Source organism: Cyprinus carpio, chromosome B16 (genome assembly GCF_018340385.1).
Source record: "Cyprinus carpio isolate SPL01 chromosome B16, ASM1834038v1, whole genome shotgun sequence".
In the NCBI taxonomy this organism is placed as follows: Eukaryota; Metazoa; Chordata; class Actinopteri; order Cypriniformes; family Cyprinidae; genus Cyprinus; species Cyprinus carpio.
Genome location: NC_056612.1, coordinates 14862659 through 14890626, shown reverse-complemented (window position 1 = coordinate 14890626; position 27968 = coordinate 14862659). Strand labels below are relative to the sequence as shown.

The 27968-nt window shown below is 40.9% G+C and overlaps 1 protein-coding gene across 1 annotated transcript; it reads left to right on the top strand.

The window, feature by feature from the left end:
• The first annotated feature begins 124 nt into the window (after nt 1–124).
• Nucleotides 125–27430, top strand: LOC109074210 (intermediate conductance calcium-activated potassium channel protein 4-like). Its single transcript, XM_019090269.2, has 9 exons — nt 125–1027; nt 4306–4401; nt 7387–7841; nt 8228–8363; nt 12403–12513; nt 22051–22172; nt 25092–25161; nt 25504–25670; nt 25746–27430. The coding sequence occupies exons 1-9, from the start codon at nt 743–745 to the stop codon at nt 25747–25749; spliced, it is 1446 nt and encodes a 481-aa protein (XP_018945814.1). The 5' UTR covers nt 125–742; the 3' UTR covers nt 25750–27430.
• The last annotated feature ends 538 nt before the right edge of the window (nt 27431–27968 follow it).

The window sequence follows — 27968 nt, the reverse complement described above, 5'->3', positions numbered from 1 at the left end:
ACTAGTATAGTAACATCACGCGGGAACAGATCGTTCCTTAAAAAAACATATAAGACATTTTTTTTTTTAATTCAACCATAATTGGAGCACTGGACCTACAGTATAAACAATTAACTAAACCGTTAGTCTTGCACTAAACGGGACTCCCACTAGAGGTACCCCCCTGGACAGATTTGCCAGTGTCTATATTGACTGTATTTTGTAGCTCAAACGTGCTGAGAGCGCAAATATGAGCTATTAAACACTAAGTTCGAACACTCGTATCGTTAAATGTTTGGAACTTCACTCTGCCATATAACTTTTCAGATCAGCATTTCCACTGATCTTGGACTGTAATTTTTTTAGAACACATTGCCAAAAGTTTGAACGATAGTTTCCTGAAAGAAACATTAGCTAATGACAACAAACGAAGAAAAAATGTATGCCACAATCATCATATGAGGCGACACCACTTTTAAAGAAGTTGATCCAGTCCATCCACAGCATACGTAAGAGCGCTACTTCAGAGTGAATAGTTTCAGAGCGCCTACCCTCAGACACAAGTCAAATGCTGAGGCGCGTAACCCTGTAAGTGGAAGCTCGCAGGTAGGAGAGCGCATTTCGGTCTTCACTCTGTGCTTTGAAATAGCTACTTCTTGATTTCAGCGTGCTATGCCTTCCGAGATTTTGGTTGGAGAGGGGGAAGTACAGGATGGAGAACAAGGCGACTGATGTCTGTATGGGCTGAAGACAAGAGCGCGCTATGGAGATGACCGCTCGCCTTGCGCACTTTGACACCAAGGTGGATGGCAGAAACTGTGATGGACTTATCAACCACAACGGGGAAACGATGGAGATAAGAGTCCCGCTGTCTCACACGGTCAAGAGACTCAGTCCGATCGAGGGGGGAAATCTTTACAGACTGCGTGACAGAAAGTTTCTTTTGGAGGACAAGAAGCGCCTCTGCGCGTGGGCACTGGGAACCGCGACGTTAGGCATTCTGCTGATGGTATTACATGCTGAGCTGTGCCCAGTAGTGTATCACCCAGTAAGTAGATCTATAGCTATAATGAAATACTGAAAAAATTGCGCTTGAGACAACCGAGTGGTGAATATAATGGATGGAGCATCAGTTTTGAGTTCTAGAGAGTAAAATGGTATTCAATAGAGAGAAATATCACCCAAATTTAGAAGAAAAGACAAAAAGATTAATTAAACGTTCCAAAATTACGCCTGGTTGAAATATTCATAGCTAATTTTAATTTTAATTTAGTCGTTGCTGAAATAAGCAAAATCTTAACTGTTTTGTTACACTGTAAAAAGTGGATACATGCACTATTGCTACTTGATTTAACCCTTGAAATGACTTTCAAATTAAAATTAGGCTGATTAAGTGATCTATTAAATAATGTTTCACTTTTAAAACAATGTTTCATTTAGGGAGCTCGAGGACCCATACGGGATTGGCCGAACTTATACGGAAAAACACGAGATACTCTTCGTTAACTTTCACCAATCAAAAAACCCTCGGGAACTTATTCTGAGGTCACTGCGGGTCGTGATACACACAAATGCCTTTATACATCAATAGAGTTCCGTTCGTTTCGTTCGAACCCATGACCTTGATGTTGCTAGCACCTTGCTCTACTGTTTTATGTATGAAACAGTTACGTATATTTGGGATTTTATTTAATAATAATAAAAAGGGTTAATATATCCCTGGAGCCAGTTTCACAAAAAAATTATTAGGAATACAATTTTTATTAACTGCCATTTTTATATTTTGTTACATAAGTTTGTCATAAAAAAAACAACAAGAAGGAAACAAGAATTACCCTCAGGAACATTCTTACCAACGCCTTGGAATTTATCTAAAGATAATTCCTAAACTTTTTTCTTTAGAACCTTTTTTTTTTTTCTTTAATCCGGCCCTTAGAAAGCCTGTCATCTTTTTTGTAAGGAAAAAAAAAAACAGATTTTCTTAAGAAAATATTTGAGAAATCAGAGAGAAAAAAAATGTACTTAGGAACATTCTTACAAACTTTTTGGAATTTATTTTTAGAAATTTCTTAACTTCATTTTTCAGATTTTTTTCACTTATCTGGCCCCTGCTCTGATTTCCATTTTATAAATGTATGAAAACATTAATTTGAAGACCTCAATAAATGTATGTTATATTATTATGAAAGGAATCTGAATGCATCAGCTGTTTTTAAACTCTCTACCCATATTTACAATGGTTACATGAGTGTGATAGAAAATCATTACTATTTAAATTCATTAACAAAAGCTTTTACATCTTCTACATTTAGACCTTTATAAAATGCATTACTATTCGTTTTTGCAGCCTCACCCTGTATAACAGTCAACACGGGTGACTACAGAGTTTTAACTTCTTCACTGTCAACTAATCAGTGTTTTCATCTCTGTTTTCTTGATTCGCTCTAACAAGTTTCCTCCAATTATTTTTGGACATATTGCTTAAAAGTTTTTTTTATTTTATTATACCACTTCAGACAATTTAGAGAAAGAATTAATTTACGCCTCCACAGCATACTGCAACCATGACAGTGTATTTAAACTTACCATTCTCATGGAAACCAAGTTATACAGGAAAAGCAGCTATTTATGCAAGTTTTTCCACATTTGTCCCCCTCCCTTTGTGCTGCTCAGACTGCCTATTGCATCTTTCCACACCATTTAGTGCATAATTAGCGCCTGTTTGAATAATGGATTTGAGTGTTGACCTCAAACAGGACATAAGCACCATGCTGATTTTCACGTGCTGTCCTGTCCACATACCATGGCGATTGAAGTGGGCAAAACAAACTTTAGCACTACCCCCTGTAAATTGTACTTACTGTTTCCTTAATGTTGGTGTGTTGCATTCACAAACTTCAGGATGGACACAAAATTATTTTTTGAAACCAATATTTGTGAGATACTGCATATGCAATTCAAATCAACAATGCAACAATATAGTATCACTATAAATGGTTTCTATAGATGCTTTAGACTTTGGATTTAAAGGGATTGTTCACCCAAAAATGAAAATTCTGACACAAAAGAAGATATTATAAAGAATGTTGGTAACCAAATGGTCGATGGTCTGCAGTATTGGGGGGGGGGGGGTCTATGAAAGTCAATGGCTACGAGCAACTGTTTGTTTCCCAAATTTCTTCAAACTATCTTTTTTTGTGTTCAACAGATAAAAGACACATATACGGGTTTGGCACAACTTAAGGGTGATGACAGATTATTCATTTTAGGGTGAACTATCGCTTAAGAATAAATTGAACAGAACTGTACATGAAGTTGCCAAGTCTTTATACAGCCCAAAGCATGCATTGATTGGGTGTTTAACCTATGCAATGGAAGTTTCCTCCCTAAGTGCACCTGGTCTTATTAAACAACTTTCGTTATGCCAGATTTCACTCTATGAAATGTGGTCTTTCAAGTTGTTAAATTTACCATTGATGTCTTTATGAAAATACATGGCCAAGCAGTTCGATCTTCTTCAAAAGGTCAGACTCATCTTTAGTGCATAGAATGATATGTTGGCCACAGAGGGGTTTCACAGAATTCCAACTGATGCAGGACACCTTGCTTAAAACCAATACTAACAAGGAACCTGATCCATGAAACTATCATACTATCATTTTATCAGAATATAATTTTTGCCCATTTTTGCTCATGAAGTTGCATAGCAATGCATATATTTGTTTTATATTATTTTCATTGCATTGGCATGGAAAAGGAACACATGCTAACAGAACGATCTTCCAGGCACGATAATTCATTTAAGCTTACCATTCTCTTGGAAAACAGGTTATGCAGGAAAATTGGCTATTTATGCAAGTTTTTCCACATTTTGTCTCCCTCCCCTTTGTGTTGTTCACACTGCCTACGGTCATATTGCATCTTTCCACATCATTTAGTGCATAATTAGCGCCCGTTTGAATAATGGATTTGAGTTTTGACCTCTAATGGCATATAAGCTTGATGCAGATTTTCATGCGCTATATCCTCCCCACATAACACGGTCAGTGGAGTGAGCAAAAGCAATCTTAAATAGGATTCTAAAAATGTTAAATTGCTCATTGCGTTCCATATCTTTCAAAAGAAATCACCTGCCTTACTTTATTTAAACCAAATGTTATAATTAAACAGAGGAAATTACAGTGTAATACTGTAACTTTAGACTATTAATTGTTTATCAGTTGTATTAACTAGCATTTTTCAGTTCTTACATTGAAAATTAGTATGACACTGTCACCTTTTTGTATAATTCACTCTCATTCTCTTTGTTTTGTCTGTTCTCTCCAGGGATCCATATATGCCCTTTCCATAAATGGTCTCATCAGTTTCTCCACGGGGTGTTTGCTCATTCTCATCATCGCCTTCCATTATAAAGACATCAGAGTAAGTGTTTTTGTCCAATCTGAATCCACTGACTCACCTCTTTTTAATGTATGAAGAAATTACTCGTAAAGGTACAGTTCACCAAAAAATGACAATTCTGTAATCATTCACTCACTCTCATGTCGTTCCAAACTTCTATGACTTTATTCCTTCTGTGTAACACAAACAAAGATATTTTTGCCCATACAATGAAAGTTGACTTTGATTGCACAGTCATAAACAATTGAAATATTCTTTCAAATATTTCGCTAGTAAAACAATCTCGCAATTAACATTTTTCAGTGAACTATATATAGAAATTCTTGAAGGCGTTTAAAATGATTTGGTACAATTGTTGGTTTTGTTTCTTCTAGTTCTTTGTTTAAATGACACACTAATTACAATGGAATGTCATTTGTTGTCATCTGTGTTAACAACTACAAAAGAAAACAAATACAAGTACACATTGACATGTGTGAAGTCATGTCCTTATGAGAGGCGTTAAATAGTGTAGCTCAGTACACTGGAAGATTCCTACCCTTAACAATTACTAACTCAACTTCTTTAGTAATTTATACTGGAAAATATTAACTGTAGTTACAAACTGTAATACAAACTGTAGTATATGTTGCCTTGGGGTTAAGCAAGAAAGAATAATTACTAAATAGAAAATTTAATGATGCCAGTGAAAGAAACCTGACTAAATTTGAACAGCATCAAATTCAGGAAATGTTTCATAGCGGTGTATATGTGAGTTATGTATATAGGTAAGGAGGAAGTGTTGTGAGCAGATGGGGCTTATCTGAACTCCTCACAGATTTAGAAATATGGGGCTAAGGGGACTTCAAGTAAAAAAAAAAGTTGGTCAGTTACACTCCACTTTAGTTACACTTCAATTGATCTATTCCAGAATTGCACGCAAACTGCATTGCAATCATTTCCCAAAATGTCATTCGTGTGGAATTTTTTATGAGGTCTGTAAAGAGGAGAAAATACTGTATCAGTCAGATCAAGCTCACTGTTGGTGATGCTCGAAATATAGGAAGACAAATATGTGGGTGTTTATATGAATGTATCTCTGAGAGGAGCTGACCATCTTCAGAAATGTTTCAGTGGGATTTACTTTTCATCTTACCGCCGTATAAAACATAATAAAGTAGTGTTTATCAGCACAGCTGCTTTGTTTACAGCGGTAACCAAGGAAATGCTGTATCACTGCCGTTCCATAAGCACCACCTGCTGTCAGAGAATAAATCTGCATTTTCATTCAGTCCGTCTGCTGTTTTTGTTTTGTGCAGGTGTCTTATGTAGCCTAATTTCACAAATCTAAAGTCAGACCATTCTGTTTTTGTTTTAAATCTTGAAATTATACAATCTAATTCAAATAAAAAACATCTGACCATGCTACATGTATGTAGCACTACTGTCTTTTCCAAAAAAAAAAAAAACATTTCCTGTTGTACCAAAATTTTATCGAACCATGACCCAAAAACCGAGGTACGTACCGAATCGATTTCTGTGTACCGTTACACCCCTAGTATATATTTATATGTAAGTGTGTTTAATGTAAATGTTTGTTGTCTAAAATCTGGTGTACTTTGAGAAAGCATGACATTTTGCCAAAATCCCCCACCAGTCTTAAGTACCTCAGCACATGTCTCCATCGGCCCACTCCGCCAAGACATCACCTGCTTTTACATGGTCTCACATCTCTCTCAGGTCAGCCCAACCCCCACCCTATTCCCTGTGCCCGACGAAGCCTCAACTGTGTTCCCATTGGACTCATATTGCACCCCTCACTGTAAGGCCTCATTCAAGGGACAAAATCTCTGACTGCCTGCAGCTGGATTAATAGCATAACTCCTATCAAAGTAAATAAATGTAAGATTTCATATGGGCTGATATATTCAGTGTTGTACACTATACTCCAGATTAAGGGCAATGCTAGTCTTGCGTTGATTAAGGTCACTTTTGAGTATTAGTTGTTTCAGTTGTGATTCCTATCAAATCGGGAATTTATGCAACCACATGTTCTCAGTAGCAAATTCATGCATTATAAAGACTTTCCACCAGTGCAAGTGCATTTCTAAGAAGAAAAGTCTTAATTGTGAGATATAAATTCAAAGTTACAAGAAAAATATCAGAAAAATCACAATAACATTTTTCTTTTTTAACCTTTATTTTTTCTTTAATCAAGATTGTATATATTAATATATTGACTCGTCTAATATTTTTATTTTTAATGTTTTTTGTTTTATGGCTTTAACGAAGCAAAAGCAAAACCTTACTAACACTACTACATTTCTATTGTGATTAGATTATAGTATGATATGGTTAATTATGTTAAAGTTTAGAGTTAGTGTATTTTGTGCAGTTTAAGTATTATGAATTTTCCTCTCTAAACCATGTCTTTTTGCCACAGTAAAGGTCTGTTAATTTAAAATGCTTAAATGTTTGATAAAAGTACCTAGAATTCCATGTCTTGACATCACAGCGAATGACCTCATGGATGAAGAAATGTTTGCAGTGCAGAGTGACAAACGTTTTCAGATTATGCAGCAGCTGGAAATGGTACAATAAGTGTAGCAGGAAAATGTAAGCAACAATCACAATTACAACCGAAATCTGGTCCATGTACTTTTCAAACCGTCTGTTGTAATCCAAGACGACTGTTGATTTATATGGTGTTACTCATTTTCAGCTCTAAGTCATGTTTAATATTTTTTGTGTCATGTAATTAATGAGCCATGTATTTGTGATTTATGGTTTCGAGTAGTTTCACTGACACGCTTGTCCTTCACAAGCAAAACAGTTTACAGCTGGACGTCCTATCAGGGAGGGCAGGGCTGTGTTTGTTTTGGCCCCGTTCTTACAGTGAATCAAGAACGTCTTGCTCACTCTCTCGTCTCTGCCATACTTTGTTAATCATTGCTTCCTTACGAGATCAATCAAGTGATTCTCTTGTTGATACACATGCTGCCTCTGTTTTTCTTTCCTTTCTTCAAGCTTTTCATCATTGACCACAACCAGGTGGACTGGCGCATTGCCATGACCAGTAACCGGGTGCTTGCCATCTCCCTGGAGCTCGTTGTCTGTGCTATCCATCCCGTGGCTATCTACCTGAGGCCTGATATGGAGGACAGACTCGGGGGAAAGCCGGAGCAAAATTCCTCCACCCCCCTCTGCTTGTCTTCCAGTCACAAAGAAGTCATGCTGGATGTGGAGCTGCTGCTGTCGGCCCTCATGTTCCTCCGACTTTATCTCGTGCACAGAGCCGTCCTGCTACACAGCAAGGTGCTCCTCAGCGCCTCGTACAGGAGCATCGGCTCCCTCAACAACATCAACTTCACCTTCCGCTTTGTGCTCAAGGTGCTAATGAACAAGTATCCGGCCCGCACGCTGCTGGTCTTCATTATGTTCTTCTGGCTCTCCGCGGCTTGGATGCTGCGACTGTGTGAAAGGTACAGAATGTACAATTATTTGTAGAGAAACACAAACACTTATGCAACAATATTTATTATGCTTTTTCCATTCGCTCATTAGAAACAGCTCATTGAGTGTTATCATGCTTCTTCTGATGTTGATGGTCAATTTGAGTTGTGGTCATACGGTTCTTACCAATAGATTTATTTCAGGAGCAAACAAATTGCTCTTCAGCACCAGCTCATTACTGACTGTCAAAATTTGAACAATACATTCTAGTTCACTTGTCACGGCAAGGATGAGTCATTCATTAGCACTGTTGTCTTTTCTGCAACAATTTGTTTGAAAGTTTCAATCAGTTGAAGTTTTGCACAATACATGTCTTTCGTATATTTACATAGCCGCTCTCTGTCTCCACCTATAGGCAGCAGCAGGTAGAGACAGGTGGCATGGACACCGCACTGTGGCTCATAGCCATCACCTTCCTCACAGTGGGATATGGAGATGTGTCCCCTCACACCAGCTGTGGCAAGGTGGTGTGTCTCTTCACAGGTGTCATGGTAAATATAACTTTCTTTGGTTTAGTAAAGAATTAAAATATGTTAAGCATTATCATTTGACGTTGTAACTCATATGTATCATTTAGGTACTAAAATGTACACTTGAGATACTAATATGCACCTTTTAGTGGTAAATAAAGTACAAAGGTGTACCTTTTGAAAAGGTAATTCCCCAGTTACAGCTTTTGTAAAAAAAAAAAAATTCTGAGGGTGATATGCATCGGTAGTTCCTGACTATTACTGAAATAGTTGCAGATGCAATGAGAATTTAGCCTGAAAACTGTGTGTGTGTGTGTGTGTGTGTGTGTGGTTTAGTCAGCTATATTGGTGTACAATATGTATGCAATATATAATCACAACAAGAAACATAGTGTGAGCCATTATGTCTGGTTCGTTTTAATAAGTGAGTCAAAAAGATTCACAAAACAGATTCAGACTCGCTCGTGAGCTGGTGCCTTAAATCAGAGTCACTTAGTCAGTGAATCGATCAGAGTCGTTACTGAGCTCACAACTGACTCCCTCATGAGCCATTTTCCAGCTTTGTCCTGTTAGACATTAACTGTAACTGTGCAGCATACCTTAGATGAACATTTTACTGACCTGTTGATCACATGATAACGTGTAATTAAAGATACATAATCACAGCATAGTTCAATCAATCAATAACAATCTTAGCAAGTGTGTATTTGGCTTGTAAGTCATTTGTCTCCTAAATGGCACCCACCTGCACTGGTGTATTAGTGTCTGCAGTTGCTGCAGCTTCTGCTTCATCACATTTAAAGCATTGTGACTGAGTTATTAGATCCACGTCCATCTGGACACACTTTTTGTACAGTTGCAGCTGTTCTTCCACCCTTCCTGACAGCGACTCTGGAGTCCAAAGGGATTTCAGTGATGCTCTGCTGGCAGGCGCACTGATTAAGGATAAAGATTATAATTTCAATAGAATCACAGTCTGTGACATCTTTCGGCTGTGTAGTCACACGATTAATATACAAGGTCGTCTGAATTACTAATAAAATATGCATCAAATAATTTTTTGTTTGTCATACATTGTACACTGAAATCATATCTTTAAGGCATTGTGAACATATTTTAAAAATGCTTTAAATATGGACCCTCAGGCTTTGTGTGTGTGTGTGTCTGGGTGTATCTGAGCACAGAGTTCAGTAAGTGAAGAAGGGAGGGAATGATTTAGCAATATGATACACAGATTGTTTTGTCTGTAAACGAAGTACTTTGGTTACACCCGTACAAGATCATTTCATACTGAATGATTGAAAATAGCCTATAGTCGATACATATAAATTTAATGGCAAAAGTTCATAACAAGAAGCTTTATTAAACATTATTATTTTATATTTTATATTATTATATTTTAATGAAATATATTATTATATTATATTAATATAAATATTAAAATATATTAGTTCTAAGTGTCAAATGGCAGTTTTTATTTTATAATAAATTAAATATTTGTATTAAAATTATATAATAAAAGTGTTTGGTAACACTTTATAATAAGGTCCCATTGCTAACGCATTTACTAACATTAACTAACAATGAGCAATACATTTGTTGAGGTATCTATTCATCTTTGTAAACGTTAGTGTACAGCTTTTGAATTCAATAATGTATTTTTAAACGTGGAACATAAAACATTAACTGAGATTTATGAATGCTTTAGTAGTATTTTTCATTGTTAGTTGATGATAACTATTGTAGCTAGCAAACAAATGTTTACAGTGACAGTAAGAGCGCATGTCAATGCGTGTTGTGCCATATGTTCCTGAGGGTTAAGTTTCCAGCCTCTCTCTGACTCAGGCAGCTGCATCGGCACCGGACTGTCCACCCTTCTCTTCTCTCCATCCCTCATTTCCGATCAGGACAGATAAGCCGGCAGGATAGGAGCATGGGGCTCACACGACAGGAGCATGGGGCTAAAGCCAAACCCAGACACCTCCCTGACACAGTGGAAAATAATCCTTCACTCCTCTTTCTCTCCCTCGCTCAGTGTTTTTATAAGCTTTCCCCGTTTTTTTAGGGAAAACTTTCCACCATTGCCATTTTTAGGTGGTTTATAGCATTTGGCGCCACTAGATCAGGAGGGTGTGCCAACCTGTGCCTAAGACTTGGAAAACCAGAAAAAAGTTTCCTAATCCAGTTGGAACAGTAAAGGGGTGTTCATTAGTGTGGGATAGCCCTCTCACCTGTAGCTCGTTCAGTGGGAGCGTTCAGCATGCCTGGCTTCCCATGTCAATGCCTCCTACCACTTTCTCCATATAAAGATGAGACTTTAATGACTTTCCAGTGTCAGGATCAGCTTCCATTATCACCTGTTACCTATCAAGTGGAAGTGTGATGGAGCGTCTGTGTGTTTGTCTTGCATCCAACACCTGCTCTGCAAAAATGTATATTCTTTATTAGTAATTTTCTCTTGTTGCCCAAAAAGATAAATATAATTGAGTAACTGAGGGAGAAAACTGTTATAAACAGGGTTATTTTAACTAAAACTAAAACCATAAAACATTTTTTTTTTACTTAATGCTTAATTGAAATAAAACATAATAATATTAAAAGATTTTAAAACAAAAACATAAACTTATTTTATTTCAGATACATTGATGTATTAAAATAACTAAAACTGAAATAAAAAAAATGAATAAAAATGACATAATTAAAAACCTAAGTACTAATTACTAAAGTACTAATTATATTATTACATAATACAATTTTGTAATAAAATTTTACCAAAAACTTTATAATTAAAATTAAAATATATACTAATTCAAAATATGAATAAAAACTATAATAGTATCTCAATCATACTAAAATAACCCTGGTTATAAATGAGAAATAGTTTGCTTTAAGCTTAAACCTTATTAAATTTCATAAAAAAGAAAAAAGGAACAAACAATTAGATAATTGGCAATTGTATAAGAAACTTAATTCAAGCTAAATTCTCTGAAAACATTTGTTAATAGCTTCAAGTCTAGTCAAGTTTAATTATAATACACATTGTTTCATTGCAGCTACAAAACACTACGATGTAAACTTTAATCTCTTTATGCCTTTATTGTTGCTTTTATCAGATGCTTGCCAATAAAATAGTTTGCATTTTGTGACGATAGAAGCAATCAAGATGTTGGGATATGCTATTGAATATTGTTTTTTCCATGATTATGTTGTATATATGCAAATGCATTTGGGCATAATTATATCCAGTTTTATAATAAAGAGTATATACTGTTTTGCCTCCCAAGTAATTTGGTTTAAGTATGCTTGAATATTTATAGTGCTTATGGGGTGTGGACAGTTCAAAAGATGAATGCGTATCTCCAATTATTAGATTATAACACAGAGGAATTCACACTGTCTGCCAACAGAATAAAAGAACATTTGGGAGAATTATGGTAGTATTACAGATTTTGCCCTTTGAATTGATTAATTCTTGCTTACTAAGATGACCGACTAAGGGAAGTTCTGTAATTAAACTTCAACATTTTCCTTGACTGCTGTAAATAATCAACTAGGGAAAAACTGTAAGCCTTCGTGTTTTCAGAACTTTTAGTTAATACCATGAAGAAACCTTAAAGCGATGCTAACTATACTTTCTCTCCATAACAACTAACTGGCTCTCTCTTTGTCTCCCTTTCTTTATCTCTCAATCATTTTTTTCCTCTAATGCAACAAATTAAGGAGTTCAGGTAAATGAACTGTTTAGTGTAAAATTACATGGAAACATTCTTCATAGAGACATACACTTTCTTCAGTATAATACTTTATTTTATTAATGGTTTAAATTGGTATGTTTTTTCTTTTGGAAAAGCTTTCCTAATTTTGAAACTGATTTGAATCAAATAAATGCAATTGTATTTCATTCCCTCAAAAAATGATTCATACACTTGCTACGAAGAATCTTTGTGGAATTCTGTGTACTCTCTTAATATCATTAACTCGGAATACTTTATGTCTGAGTACATGTTTGTGATAATGAGACAGATGGTAACCATGCTCGTGTCTATGTGTTTGTTGTCAGGGTGTGGCATGTACTGCTATGTTGGTAGCCGTCATGACTAAGAAATTGGCGCTTAACAAAGGGGAGAAACATGTGCATTTCTTCATGATGGACATTCAGATCTCCAAACGGGTGAGCAAGACAGACCACCACATAAAACACCCCATAAATGGCACCCTTTCAATTCTTCATTGTCTTTTTGTCAACACCTATGTGTGCTGGGTTATTTCCTTAAGACCGATTTCATAGTCATAAAAAAGATACGTTAATGATAATCAGACTTAGCTTAGCCATTTGGGAATACTTAACTTAATCTTTAAAAATATGCCTCCGTTTCGGATGAGAAACATAAAAAGCAGTGACCCGAAGGATGCAAACGCATGGATGGAAGCAGCGTTATTTTCCACATCGCACGCGTGTTATGATTTCGGAGGCTTTTTAGCATATCATTTTTTCCTTAAATAGGGAATTCCAAATAGCAGCACAGTGTGGGAAAATGCTTAGGATGGCCAGGCAGAGACGGCCGCTGAGCTCTTAATAGCCGACAGAAGGCGTCAAAGGGAGGAAACAATCAGGTCCCTGTCAGGAAAACTTGTGTCAGTCCATGAGAAGTTTAACTCAGGCAGGAAATAAGATGCACTGATGTGTGTCCGTTAGCATGTGCACTGGAAAAGAGTGAAGGAGAGAAGGTGCTGAGGGTCGGATCTTGATGCAGAGATGGGTAGGCGGGCCTCTAACAGGATCCATCTGTTTTCTTATCAGAGGAGATACCTCAAAATAAATGCATAGAGGAAGATGGTAGATGCTTAGAGTTTCCACAAATGGAAATTAAATCAGACTGCTTTGAGAGATCAACAACTGACAGGTGTTTCTGAAAATATATTTACATTTGATTAATTCCCAGCACTGAAAATATACGTTTTCAGAGTAATATTCCAGGTTTTAAGCTTGTCGACAGCATATTTAACATAATATTTCAGCAAATATTATGGTAACACTTTACTTAAAGCCTTTATGTATAATGCATTATAAAAGTATTTGTAATGCATTAGACAATCTCATGAATAACTGTAATTACAGTTAATACATATAACACTTTTAAGATAAACACTGAACAAAATTATAAAAGCAACACTTTTGTTTTTGCCCCCATTTTTCATGAGCTGAACTCAAAGATCTAAGACATTTTCTATGTACACAAAAGGCATATTTCTCTCAAATAATCTGTCTAAATCTGTGTTAGTGAGCACTTCTCCTTTGCCGAGATAATCCATCCACCTCACAGGTGTGGCATATCAAGATGCTTAGACAGCATGATTATTGCACAGGTGTGCCTTAGGCTGGCCACAATAAAAGGCCACTCTAAAATGTGCAGTTTTATCACACAGCACAATGCCACAGATGTCGCAAGTTTTGAGGTGGCATGCAATTGGCATGCTGACTGCAGGAATGTCCACCAGAGCTGTTGCCCGTGAATTGAATGTTAATTTTTCTACCATAAGCCATCTCCAAAAGTGTTTCAGAGAATTTGGCAGTACATCCAAATGGACTCACAACCGCAGACCACATGTTCCCTTTCAGTCGGTCACGTTCGAAAAGTGTTTCAGAGAATTTGGCAGTACATCCAAATGGACTCACAATGCATCGCGAATCGCCCTTCGAGTGGTACAAACGCGAGCAACTGGTACGCGGAAAGTACCTTGGTATCTGCGGGATTTGCATCGGCGCGAGCTCCGCCCCGCACAGGCCGATTTGCGTCTTTTGAAAAGATTTCTTTCACAAAAAGATTTCGGGCCGATTTGCGCTTTTTTTCATTTGGGGTGCGGTCGATACATCGCTCCTCGTGACGGTCACGATCGCTGTGTCACGTGTCTGGGCTTTCAGCACGCTGAGACTGCGTTCGTGGATGGCTCATGTTTTCTCATTGCGGGGACATGACCATCTCGGCGTTGAGATCGAGACTCGATTACCTTAAAAGGTATAGAGTCCCCTCTGCCACACCCCGTTCTAGCTCTTCTCGTAAGAGGGCTACTTCGGCTGGTGGCCAGGGTGATCTGAGGGTTACGGTGTGGGCTTCCCCGACGAGCCAACCTCCTCGGACCACACCCCCCTCACATACGCCGCAGCCGGTTGAGTTTCTGGATGAGTTTGCTGGACCCTCTCAGGCTCCTGACATCTCATTCGGGGCTCGCGAAGAGGACCGTATGTCGATTGCCGCATCACAAGGCGGGCTTGAGTCCTCGGGAGATGAGGGTTCGGTTGCGTTGCCTCCCTCGGGAGTGCCAGCGTTGTCCGAGTCCGATCCCGAGCTGATGGCCGTGCTTTCCCGGGCAGCGGAGAGCATCGGACTTGAGTGGAATCCTCCGCCCTGTCCCGAGCGCTCGAGGCTGGATGATTGGTTCCTGGGGGCTGCTCGTGCGGATCGCCAGCACCCCCCTCTGGTTCCTTTCTTCCCGGAAGTGCACCAGGAAGTAACCAGTTCATGGAAGGCACCGTTAACTGCCCGAAACCGTTCTGGTACTTCCTCCGCCTTCACTGCCCTAGATGGTGGGGCGGCCAAGGGGTATGCTGGGATTCCCCCGGTGGAGCGTTCTGTTGCGATGCAACTGTGTCCACAGAGCGCCTCCGCTTGGCGTGGGGGTCCCAAGCTGCCCTCCAAGGCCTGTAAGTTCTCATCCACTCTTGTGGCCAAGGCTTACAGAGCTGCGGGCCAGGCCGCCTCTGCCTTGCATGCCATGGCCTCACTTCAGGTCTATCAGGCCAAGCTGCTCCGGCAGCTGCACGAGGGCAGTGCTGACCCAGGGGTTTTGCAGGAGGCGCGCACTGCTACCGACCTCGCTCTCCGGGTGACGAAGGTCACTGCGCGCTCCTTGGGTCAGGTGATGTCCACTTTGGTGGTCCAGGAGCGCCACCTATGGCTGAACCTGGCAGATATGAGGGAGTCTGATCGGGCTCAGCTCCTCAACTCCCCGGTCTCCCAGGATGGCCTCTTCGGCGACTCGGTAGAGAGCTTTGCCCAGCAGTTCTCTGCCGCCCAGAAGCAGTCTGAGGCCATCAGACACATCCTGCCCCGGCGGCCCACTGCTGCTTTTCACCCCGCCGCCGGCGCAGCCGCCGCAGCCTGCTCGTCGCCGAGGGCGCCCCCCTGTGGCCTCCTCCACTCCCGCTCGGCCACAGCAGCAGCAGCTTTCACCCCGGCCGCAGCGAGGAGATGGCCGCAGAAGGGCGGCGCAACCCGTCTCTGCCCCTAAGCCTGCCAAACGCCAGGCCAAGCGGCGTTCCTGAGACGGGCGACCCGGAGTTGGAGACGTCAGCTCGTCAGGAGATGGTAGCAGGACCACTCCTTCCCCCGGAGGAGGGCCGGGGGAGAATCCTTTGTTCTCATTTTCATTTTGTTCCGCCACTGGCCCTTCGGCCGGTGGTACCCAAACCTTCACTAAAAGAGCTGTTTCCTCTACCTCCGGGTCCCAAGAGGCCACGAACGACAGTTGGCGACGTGCTTCCTCGCCGCTCTCGTTCTCCTCTCCCCTTGCCAGTTTCCATGCAAAGCCGGTTCGAGAACGCTTCGCCTTCTCATGCCCTCTTTGCTGCTTGGAGTCAGACGAGTGCCCGCACTCCGCCCCCGCTAAGGGACGCTATGCCTCCCATGCTGGGGCTGTCTGCTCCACCACGCTGCCCCACCGTGGGTACGCCTGTAGTCCCCTTGACCCCGCTGGTTCGGTTTCTGGGAGCCTGGCTAGAGCTCCCCAGGCCTTCCCGCTGGCTCATCCGGACGCTCAGGCTCGGCTACGCGATTCAGTTCGCCCGGCGTCCCCCCAGGTTTCGGGGTGTCCCGCGCGACGATGGTGGGCAAGGATGCACCTGTCATGCGCGCGGAGGTCGCGACCCTGCTGGCAAAGGGCGCGATAGAGCCGGTCCCTCCAGCCGACATGAAGTCCGGCTTTTACAGCCCTTACTTCATAGTACCCAAGAAGACAGGTGGGTTACGGCCAATCCTGGACTTGCGTGTTTTGAACCGAGCTCTGCACAGACTCCCGTTCAAGATGCTAACGCCCAAGCGCATTTTCGAATGCATTCGTCCGATGGATTGGTTTGCAGCGATCGACCTGAAGGACGCGTACTTTCATGTCTCCATTCTTCCTCGACACAGACCGTTTCTTCGGTTTGCTTTCGAGGGGCAGGCATATCAGTACAAGGTTCTCCCATTCGGGTTGGCCCTGTCTCCCCGCGTCTTTACGAAGGTGGCGGAGGGAGCCCTGGCTCCTCTCAGGGAACAAGGTGTCCGTATCCTCAACTACCTCGACGACTGGCTGATCCTAGCTCACTCTCGAGAACGGTTGTGCGAGCACAGGGATCTGGTGCTCAGACACCTTGCCCGACTGGGTCTTCAGGTCAGCTGGGAAAAGAGCAAGCTCTCCCCTGTGCAGAGGATCTCTTTTCTCGGTATGGAAATAGACTCGGTCGCCATGTTCGCGCAGCTTACAGACGAGCGCACGCAGTCACTGCTGAATTGCCTGAGACAATTCGAGGGCAAGAGAGCGGTTCCACTGAAACTGTTTCAGAAGCTCCTGGGGCATATGGCGTCCGTGGTGGCAGTCATACCGCTCGGGTTACTCCATATGAGACCACTTCAGCACTGGCTTCACGACCGAGTCCCGAGATGGGCATGGCAACGGGGCACGCTCCGAGTGACCATCACTCCGGCCTGCCGCCGAAACTTCACCCCGTGGTTGGACCCCTTGTTTCTACGGGCCGGCGTGCCCCTACAACCGGTGTCCAGACATGTTGTTGTGTCAACAGATGCGCTCTGCCACGGGCTGGGGTGCCATGTGCAACGGGCATGCTGCATTGGGCTCCTGGACAGGACCCCGACTTCAGTGGCATGTCAATTGCCTCGAGTTGCTAGCAGTACGTCTTGCTCTGCACCGCTTCAGGGGTGTGATGTGGGACGGGCATGTTGTGTTGGGTACGGACAACACTGCGACCGTAGCGTACATCAACCGTCAGGGTGGTCTACGCTCCCGCCGCATGTCGCAACTCGCTTGCCATCTCCTCTTGTGGAGTCACAAGCATCTGAGGTCGCTTCGTGCCATTCACATCCCAGGCAGGCTCAATCGTGCAGCCGACGAGCTCTCACAGCAGCAGTCTCGCCCCGGGGAATGGAGACTCCACCCCCAGTCGGTTCAGCTGATTTGGGTACACTTCGGAGACGCTCAGGTAGACCTGTTTGCCTCTCCAGAAAATTCCCACTGCCAGTTGTTTTACTCCCTGACCGAGGGCACCCTCGGCACGGACGCCCTGGCACACAGCTGGCCGCTGGGCCTGCGCAAGTATGCGTTTCCCCCAGTGAGCCTTCTTGCACAGACGTTGTGCAAGATCAGGGAGGACGAGGAGCAGGTCCTCGTGGTTGCGCCTTTTTGGCCCGGCCGGACCTGGTTCCCCGAACTTGTACTCCTCGCGACAGCCCCTCCCTGGCCAATTCCTCTGAGGAAGGACCTTCTTTCTCAGAGACGGGGCACCCTCTGGCACCCACGTCCCGATCTGTGGAACCTACATGTGTGGGTTCTGGACGGGTCACGGAAGGTTTAGGTACCTTGCCACCACAGGTGGTAGCTACCATCACTTCAGCTAGAGCCATGTCCACCAGACACGCCTATGCTTTGAAGTGGAACCTCTTCGTCACTTGGTGTTCTTCACGGCGTGAGGACCCCTGGAAATGTCCGATTGGGTCAGTGCTTTCCTTTCTTCAGGAGGGGTTGGAACGAAGGCTGTCTCCTTCCACCCTCAAAGTCTATGTGGCCGCCATTTCGGCTCACCATGACCCTGTTGAAGGTAAGTCTCTTGGGAGGCACGATCTGATCATCAGGTTCCTGAGAGGAGCAAGGAGGCTTAACCCGCCTCGCCCTCAGCAAGTCCCCTCTTGGGACCTCGCAGTGGTTCTATCAGCACTGCAGAGAGCTCCCTTCGAACCCTTGCTCTCAGTAGAGCTAAAGTTTTTATCTTTGAAAACTGCTCTCCTGACGGCTTTGGCTTCGGTGAAGAGGGTCGGGGACCTGCAGGCATTTTCATTTGACGAAGCGTGCCTGGAATTCGGGCCGGCTAACTCTCATGTTATCCTGAGACCCCGGCCTGGGTACGTGCCCAAAGTTCCCACCACTCCTTTTAGGGATCAGGTGGTGAACTTGCAAGCGCTGCCCCTGGAGGAGGCAGACCCAGCCTTGGCACTGCTCTGTCCAGTACGTGCGCTTCGCACCTATGTGGACAGAACTCGGTGCCTTAGGACCTCAGACCAGCTCTTTGTCTGTTACGGAGGCCAGCAGAAGGGAAAGGCTGTCTCCAAGCAGAGGTTATCCCACTGGATAGTGGATGCCATTGTCCTGGCTTATCAGGCTCAAGACCTGCCATGCCCCCTAGGGGTGAGAGCTCACTCAACTAGGAGCGTAGCTTCCTCCTGGGCGCTGGCGCATGGCGCCTCGCTAGCAGACATCTGTAGAGCTGCGGGCTGGGCGACACCTAACACATTCGCGAGATTTTATAATCTCCGTGTAGAGCCCGTGTCCTCCCGGGTACTCGCCCCTTCGGGCCAGTAAGGACCTGCTCGGTGTCAATCCGCTTGCTGCGCCATTCCACTCCACGGACTGGATGCGTGCGCTATTCCCCTCAGGTGAGTTCCTCAGTCGGAACCCTGGGTTCCTCCAGCACTGTTGATGTCCAACACTTGCGTACATGCCCTTTGGTCAGCCCTGTGTGGGACTAGGTGCCTCCATGTGTTGTGATTCCCCTCTTCTGGGTAATCCCACGTGTGTATCTCCACAGTAAGTCTCTCTGCAGCATGTGTCTTTCCCTTGGCAAGCCCCTTGCCAGCTCTGTCGTTGAAACTTCCACCCTGCGGGCTGGGTACCTCAGAGTTCTTATGTATCACCGCCTTGGTAGATACCTGCCTTCGGTAAGTCCTCCCACGGGCAGGCGGCCTGCTAGCATACATCCAGCTGGAATATGCTACCCAGTGTATTCTGTACGAGCTATAGGCCGTCACTCGTGCTGGCCTCACGACAGGGTGCTATCACTCACAAGGGTCGCTGGAAGACAGCCATGTGGCGTTTTGTAAGGGACCCCATTCGTAACGTCGAACGTGACCGACTGAAAGGGAACGTCTTGGTTACGTATGTAACCCTCGTTCCCTGAGGGAGGGAACGGAGACGTTACGTCCCCTTGCCACATCGCTGTTCCGCTGAATGGCCGGTTTTCTGGCTCGGCTCCTCAGCGAAGAATTGAATGCGAGTTGCTCGCGTTGCTCCTTTTATACCCGCTTTGCGGGGCGGAGCTCGCGATGCAAATCCCGCAGACCAAGGTACTTTGCGTACCATTGGCTCGTTTTGTACCACTCGAAGGTGATTGGGCTCTCGGGCGAGATCCCATTCGTAACGTCTCCGTTCCCTCCCTCAGGGAACGAGGGTTACATACGTAACCAAGACGTTACCACACCATCCCAGGAACTCCACATCCCCGCATCCTTACCTCCAAGATCGTACAGGGCAGATGGCAGACAGTGTGTATGGCGTCGTGTGGGTGAGCAGTTTGCTGATGTCAACGTTGTGGATCAAGTGGCCCATGGTGGTGGTGGGGTTATGGTATGGGCAGGCGTATGTCATGGACAATGAACACAGGTGCATTTTATTGATGACATTTTGAATGCACAGAGATACTGTGACGAGATCCTGAGGCCCATTGTTGTGCCATTCATCCACGACCATCACCTCATGTTGCAGCATGATAATGCACGGCCCCTTGTTGCAAGGATCTGTACACAATTCCTGGAGGCTGAAAACATCCCAGTTCTTGCATGGCCAGCATACTCACCGGACATGTCATCCATTGAGCATGTTTGGAATGCTCTGGATCGGCGTATACGACAGCGTGTTCCAGTTCCTGCCAATATCCAGCAACTTCACACAGCCATTGAAGAGAAGTGGACCAACATTCCACAGGCCACAATCAACAACCTGATCAACTCTATTCAAAGGAGATATGTTGCACTTTGTGAGGCAAATTGTGGTCACACCAGATACTGACTGGTTTTCGGACCCCTCGTACCCCCCACTACAGTAAAACTGCACATTTTAGAGTGGCCTTTTATTGTGGCCAGCCTAAGGCACACCTGTGCAATAATCATGCTGTCTAATCAGCATCTTGCTATGCCACACCTGTGAGGTGGATGGATTATCTCAGCAAAGGAGAAGTGCTCACTAACACAGATTAAGACAGATTATTTGAGCGAAATAGGCCTTTTCTGTACATAGAAAAAGTCGTCGAACTTTGAGTTCAGCTCATGAAAAATGGGGGCAAAAACAAAAGTGTTACGTTTTTTTTTTTTTCATTGTATTACAACTCACATTATGATTAATAATAATGTCCTTTTATAATAACCCTTTATAATGCATTATACACAAATGCTTTAAGTAAAGTGTTACAAAAATAACTTTTCTTTGTCCATCATTTTCGGAATTACCTGTATAGGATCTGTGGAAAGCTGACACAAATACTTTTGGACAATTTTTATTTAATTAATATTATTTTAATAATTCAGTTAATTTATTAAATCATTTTAATATTTAATTTATGATAAAAAATAATTTAAATGTACAGTTTATATACAAGCTAAATGTAAATACATATATTATTTAAATTATTTTTTCTTTTTATTATGATGATGAACTTCAAATTGAAGTGAATGTGGCCCAGTTTTGCCTCACTTACTTTTATTGTGTTTGTCTTACTGTAGACCAGCTTTTGATTTGATGTTTTTAAGAGGGGCAAGTGGAAATAGTTTTTGTGGTAATCAACATTATGACTCTAAATGTGTTGATTGAGTTTAACTTGAACTGAGCCCAGAATATTCCTTTTATTCATGAAGGTCTGAACTTATGTTTTTAACTTGGCAAAAGCCATATCCTGTCACAGGGTGTGTGTGTGTGTGTGTGTGTGTGTGTGTGTGTGTGTGTGTGTGTGTGTGTGTGTGTGTGTGTGCATGCCACGGGTCCTACTCATCAGGCCCTGTGATGATTTACCTTGATGATACTTTAAAGGAAGACATCTGGACACAGTTGGACACTCTATTAATAACCACAAATACACAAAATTGCCAGGGAGCTGGTGACATCATTATGAGCAGGTCTTCAACAGGAAGACACACAGACAATAATAGAATCAAAGAAAGCAGAGAAATGTGTGATTAAAAAAAGCCCTTGACTGTCCATAACCCACATCTTCATGATTGCTATTCTCATCCTCAAATCACACTCAAAATAACCATTACATTTCCTTTCCGTTCCCGTCTTTCCATTTTTATTTTCATCAAGGCCGCCCCCTTAATAAACTGCAAGTTTCCTTACATCCTGTCCAAATTTTCTAGTAATACTCTGCTGTGTTGTAATTTGTCATTTACCCAATCACATCACAGTCATTGTTGATTATAGTTAAAGAGTGTAGTTAAACAGACAGCAACTTGTACAGTATAGTTTAAGACAGTGTTTGATCAGCCATCTTCTGAACAATGTAAACATGCAACTATTTACTTAAGGAATGTCCTACAGACTGTCAATAGACTATCATTGTAGAGTTATGATGGATGGATTACTTATTACTCTAATCAAATTCTCTGTGACACAGATCCGGCACGCAGCAGCCAACGTGCTAAGAGAATGTTGGCTACTGCATCGCACCACCCAGACAAAAGACAACAGCGGAGAGCATCGTCACCACCAGAGATGCCTGCTGGAGGCCATCCGTGTGTGAGTGATCCATTACAGCCAGCACTCAACCATTACACATCATCCTTAGAGATTCTCTAGCAGAGAAAGACAGAGGATCTGTGGATAGCTGACAAAAAAAAAAAAAAATGAGCAGTTGAAAAACAATTAAAAAAAAAACAAATATATAATTAAATATTTTTTTAAAAATTACTATTATTTTAAATTATAATGTAGATAGACAGATAGATAGATAGATAGACTGTTCCTTAAATATAATCAATTTAACACCTTTTAAATGTATTAATATATAGCCTATAATTTAATAATTATATATATGTGTGTGTGTGTGTGTGTGTGTGTGTATTTATTTTATTTAAAAATACACCATTAAGCAAACATATAATTTAACACATTTAAAAATTATTATATTGAATTAATTAATTAATTAAAAAATAATTAATTTTGCTGTATATTTATTATGTATAGCATTATACATATTTTTTAAATATAATTTTATTATTGTGACTTGTTAAAAATATAAAAATATATAAACATAAAATAAAAATATGCAGTATATATATATATATATATATATATATATTCAGCATATAATTTTTATATATTTTATATATTCATTTTTATATATTTATATATTCATTTTAATTAAAATATTTTATAAAGTTTCATATATATATATTTAGATAAAATATGTATTTTATGCAGATTTTATGGAATTTTATGTATTGGACTTTAGAGGAATAAAAGATTTTTAATTCCATATGTGGACTTTTTAATAATTATTAACAAAACAGAAGTCTATATGTTTTCTTAATTTTTTTTCAGGTATAAATTTATATGTATGATAAAGTACACATTCAGATGCTAACTGTACGTCAAGCAGCTCATCAAAACCATTTTGTGTAAATAAATATATGTAGAGGAAATGCTTAATGTGTTTGATATATTAAACATGAGATATGACAATAAGCAAACTCATGCAACAGTTAACCAATTAAACATCTGGCCCATCACCTGCTGGAATATTTTATTATTTAAGCACATGGTGATAGGACACTGATCATATTCCACTTGGTCATCATGACTTGTCAGTTCCACAGAGGTCACTTTATGCAGTGCGAAGCAGCTTGGATACAATGTGGTCTTGTGATTGTTTATCTTGTGGTCATTGCGAGAATGGCAGTTTCCCCATCTCTCAGCTGATTGTTGACCGCAATTTTGTTTACAGTAAGTCCTGACATCTTCCTGCAGATAAGGGACTGATTTTGGGGAGAGCGGTTCAGCTGGCTGCAGTTCCTTTATGACCAGTGAATAGGAAGTGGCGATGTGTGAATTTACACAGCAGCATTTAACATTGTTAATGACTACAGGAATCTGGCTCTTAGAATGTTCCATGTGTATGTGTATGAGATCCGTTAGTAACCGTGGATGGCCGTAAGGGTGGAGGGATTCTGACTTCCTTTTTTACAGTTAGCAGAACCACCAAAAATGCTCTGGAAAGAAAGTGGGTGCCACAGTGACAGCTAAAACAGCATGCCAGCAAGCAGACCGCCAAATTTAGGAGGTCATTCTGGTTTGTGATTTTTGGTCTGTTCCCTTTTTGCTCCCATGACACATGGACACTGGTCATTTCTGCATGCTTCAGCAGTTGCTGATGGTTCCCCTGCAATAACCGGTTTCCGTTTTGGTTTTTTGGGACTTTATTCAAAGACATCAGCAAGTAGGCCTACTGCAAAAAATACACAAATGCTAAAACTTACATTACGAGAGGTCACAAAATTCAGAATTTAACTGAAATGACCTTAAATGGCCTACTTGAATGCAAAAATGTTCCAATAATATTCATTTGTTCATTACCATAAAAAATTCAGTTGATCTAATTACATATAGAACTAATGTGTGTCTATGTGAGAAATGTTTGCATGCATGGATGTACAAAAGAGGCCTATCCAGTGATAAAATCACTTTTTTGAAAAAGCTAGAAAATGATAATTACAAATAATAATAATATCTATAATCATGTCACAAATTACATTTCTGACAAATACAGGGAGTGTCACTGAATTGAATAATACTGTAGATAAAACTATTTAAAATTTAATTGTTGATTAAAATAAAGTAAAATAAAACAAATATTCACTGAAAAACTTCCAAATAAAATCTTAAATAAAAATGTGAAATGTTGCCTTGGCAACTAACTGAAATAAAATGATGTGACATACAGCCAAGTATGGTGACCCATATTCAGAATTTGTGCTCTGCATTTAACCCATCCAAAGTGCACACACACCGTGAACATGCACCTAGAGCAGTGGGCAGCCATTTATGCTGCGGCGCCCGGGGAGCAGTTAGGGGTTCGGTGCCTTGGTCAAGGGCACCTCAGTCGTGGTATTGCTGGTCTGAGACTCGAACCCACAACCCTAGGGTTAGGAGTCCACCTCTCTAACCACTAGGCCACAACTTCCCCACATGAGAGTACTAAAATGAGAGTACTAAGAAATTTTAAAGCAAAACTGTAATAAAACAAGTTAAAAAAAAAAAAAAAAATCTAAATGACAAAAGCATGTAACAAAATTAACAAATAAATAGATAATTCAAATACAATAATTACTCTAATATTATCTAATTATACTAAAATAACACTGTTTTGACACTCATTAAGAACAGTTGCTAAAAATATTATTTTTATATGGCCAGCAAATATAAATGACATTGCTGATTTATGTGAGATTTATGAAGACTACATGGAATATTAAGTAATTAAAGGATTATGGGGTGGAAATATTACACAAAAAACACACCTTTAATCTTTTTTTTTTTTTTTGCATTCTGGGATATCTAAAGACTGACATCTCCAACATATAGGAGAAACCAAGCTGACTAGAGTTCTGTTAAAACTGTTTTACCAGAATGCAATGCATTTTTTCCTGTCTCAACTAGATTTCGTCACCTGCGATTAAAGCAGAGGAAGATAAGGGATTATGCCAGTGAGATGGTGGATCTCTCGAAGGTAAATCAGACACACATCAGACTCATGTCTAGGTCTGTTTGCCTGAAAAAAGAAGTATTCGCCTAACCCAGACATATAAATGTTCAGTGAAACCATAAAATCTCTGTAAAAACTACCTTAAGTCTGACAGCATCTTGTGTGATACTTATAGCTGTGCGCATAAAAAGAAAAACAAGACTGTGATGTTTCAGAAGCTATATCTCCAAAATATTTTGAGTGAGAAATATGACCAAATTTTGAATGTGTTGTGATACTGTTTAATATGGGGGGGGGGCATCTTACACTCACAAAATACAGCTAAGACCAGGATATTATCTGAAAATGGCCTTTGTCTTCAAACAGATGCAGATGATCATGTGTGATCTGAGTGAAAACTGGAACAGCTCTTACCATGAGCTTGAGCAGCGAATCATCTCTATGGAGCAGAAGCTGGACGAGCTGGGACGCTCCTTCCAAATCACCTCTGAGCTGCTCACACAGGCGCTACATTGCCGCAGACTGGACCACAGGTAATGCCGTCAAAAGTTTTATGTGCTGGACCTAATCGAATAGGTTTATAAAAGTCTGGATCTAATTCTATACAGGTGACCTGTGACATCTCTCTTGAAGGCTAATATAGTCTTCATCTTCTGAGTGTTCTTCAATCAAGCCTCTTGAACTGATGGAGGAACTTTATGATGGGGATTAACTTCAAAGGGATTAAGAGCAGCAACAACCATAGGAGACATCCTTTTATTTTGAACAGACTTTCTGTCATGTGTATTTATGAACACTTCCTCAATGCTACAGACATGAACTTATGAAAAGGCTATTTTGATTATTTTAAACTTTTGAGTTTCAGTTTATGATTGATACCGAAACTATGAAATGGAGATTCTGGTGTTACATTAAGGAACACATTAAGATTACTTGTAACTCAATCGCACAGGCCTCGGTGTGATTTATGTCAGTGTGGTCACAGAAGGAACGTGAAACTGAAAAAATGTGAAGAAGAAATTACCAGTCTTTCTATAGTTCCTGTTCCTAGGTGAGACTGGGGAAGTTAGTCTTAATCAAACTGAAGAAAACACCTTAACTTCAGAAGTTCATCTCAGAATTGGGAAGTATGAATCATGCTGAGCAACTTGATAATAACTTTATGACTCTAATTTGATACACTATTTTTCAGTTATGTGCGTACAACCTGGTAATGACACATTGATGAACGTCTTGTAACTTGCTGGCAACTTTTTCAAAGGTAAGTCAGATAAATTGTCGTTATTAAATTGTCAAGGATAAGCCAGACTTCCTCACAGACTATTGCCCTTGTACACTGATATTTTTAGAACAACCCTAATTGAACCAGAACCACCTGCACCCACAGCACCCCAATAAAAAAAATCTGGGAATGACTTGAATTTCCATCAGCCCTTTAACCTGACAGGGCATCTGTTGAATTACGGCATGTGGTGGCTCTAATGACACCATGAAAAGGTTTTGCGTAGTATGGTATCCAGAATATGGGTGTAACAGAAAAATCTTTATTGCTCAAGCCTGTAGTAAAGTTCATTAAGACCAGAGGCTGTCAGTCCTCTCTGGTATCTCCTCCTGGTGGACAAAAGTATGTGTTACATGTTTGGCCATCATCCCTGTGCTTGTCCTGTATCGTTTGTGATGAATAATTTCAAAAGAGACTCAATACTTAGATGTGTTTGCAGTATAATGATGATATGATGGCAATGGGAATAAGAAAAGAGGTCAGGTCTGTTCTATTTAGGTTTTTATAAACAAACAGGAACTTCGTCTTAGTTTTACTGGTGTCTTCGCATATTTGAAACTGCTGGTATGAGGGAAGCATATGAATGGCACATGACTCATTATTTCACCAATCAATAACTGTTGCTGCTTATTCAGGAACATAGTGAAGCAAACCAGAACTTTTTTATCGCTTTAGAATCAAGATAAGTTGATCAGGAATTCAGTTTTGCATGTATTGTGAAATATACATAAAAAATGTCAGGAGATAATGACGGATAAACGTTTACAGCATTATTTTTGCACATTTTAATAAAGCCATCTCATGTTAACATAATTTTGTGTTTTTCCAACTACATGATGAAGAAAACGCTTTTAAAAAACCACACAGAACACTTTGTGTATTTATGTAAAAAATGTTTTATTACAAATGGGTTAGAATGAATCATTGCCTTACAATACAAAACCCCTATAAAAAATTTAAAAAGTGTATTTGTTTGGTCATTAATAAATGAGAGCTTGCTTAAAATACTCCCACTAAGCATTCTTTCAGTAGTCACATCCATCTTATGATGATAGAGAAAAAAAAATCTATATCTATATAAATTATAAAGTTAAATTATACCAGTGCTCACATCATATTTCTTATGATATAAAACGTATCTTTAGGGTTAAAATGTTACTATTTGTGCTATTATGGATTTGGACTTAAAGATGCACCACTGTTGACCACATAATAATACAGAAAAATCAATTAGGGCCAAAGAAGAACACAATTTGCAGTTGATTGAAAGGAGAGTTTTCAATCGTATGTGCGTCTCATTTACACAAACAATTCAAACAGCGAGTTTTTTCGAGTGGGTTTTGAAAGTTTCGAGTTTTTAAGCATATGCCACAACAGTGCAGATTTTTCCCTTCGAATGTATTTCCGCACCGTGCACAAACAAATCGGACTGACTCCGCATGCTGGACCTGGTGTCTCAGCAAATGCAGCTGCCTTTGGAACGACCTTCCGCACTGACATCTGTACAATTTTGACCCACGGTGTAAGTAGTGGTGACACACCTTCAGAG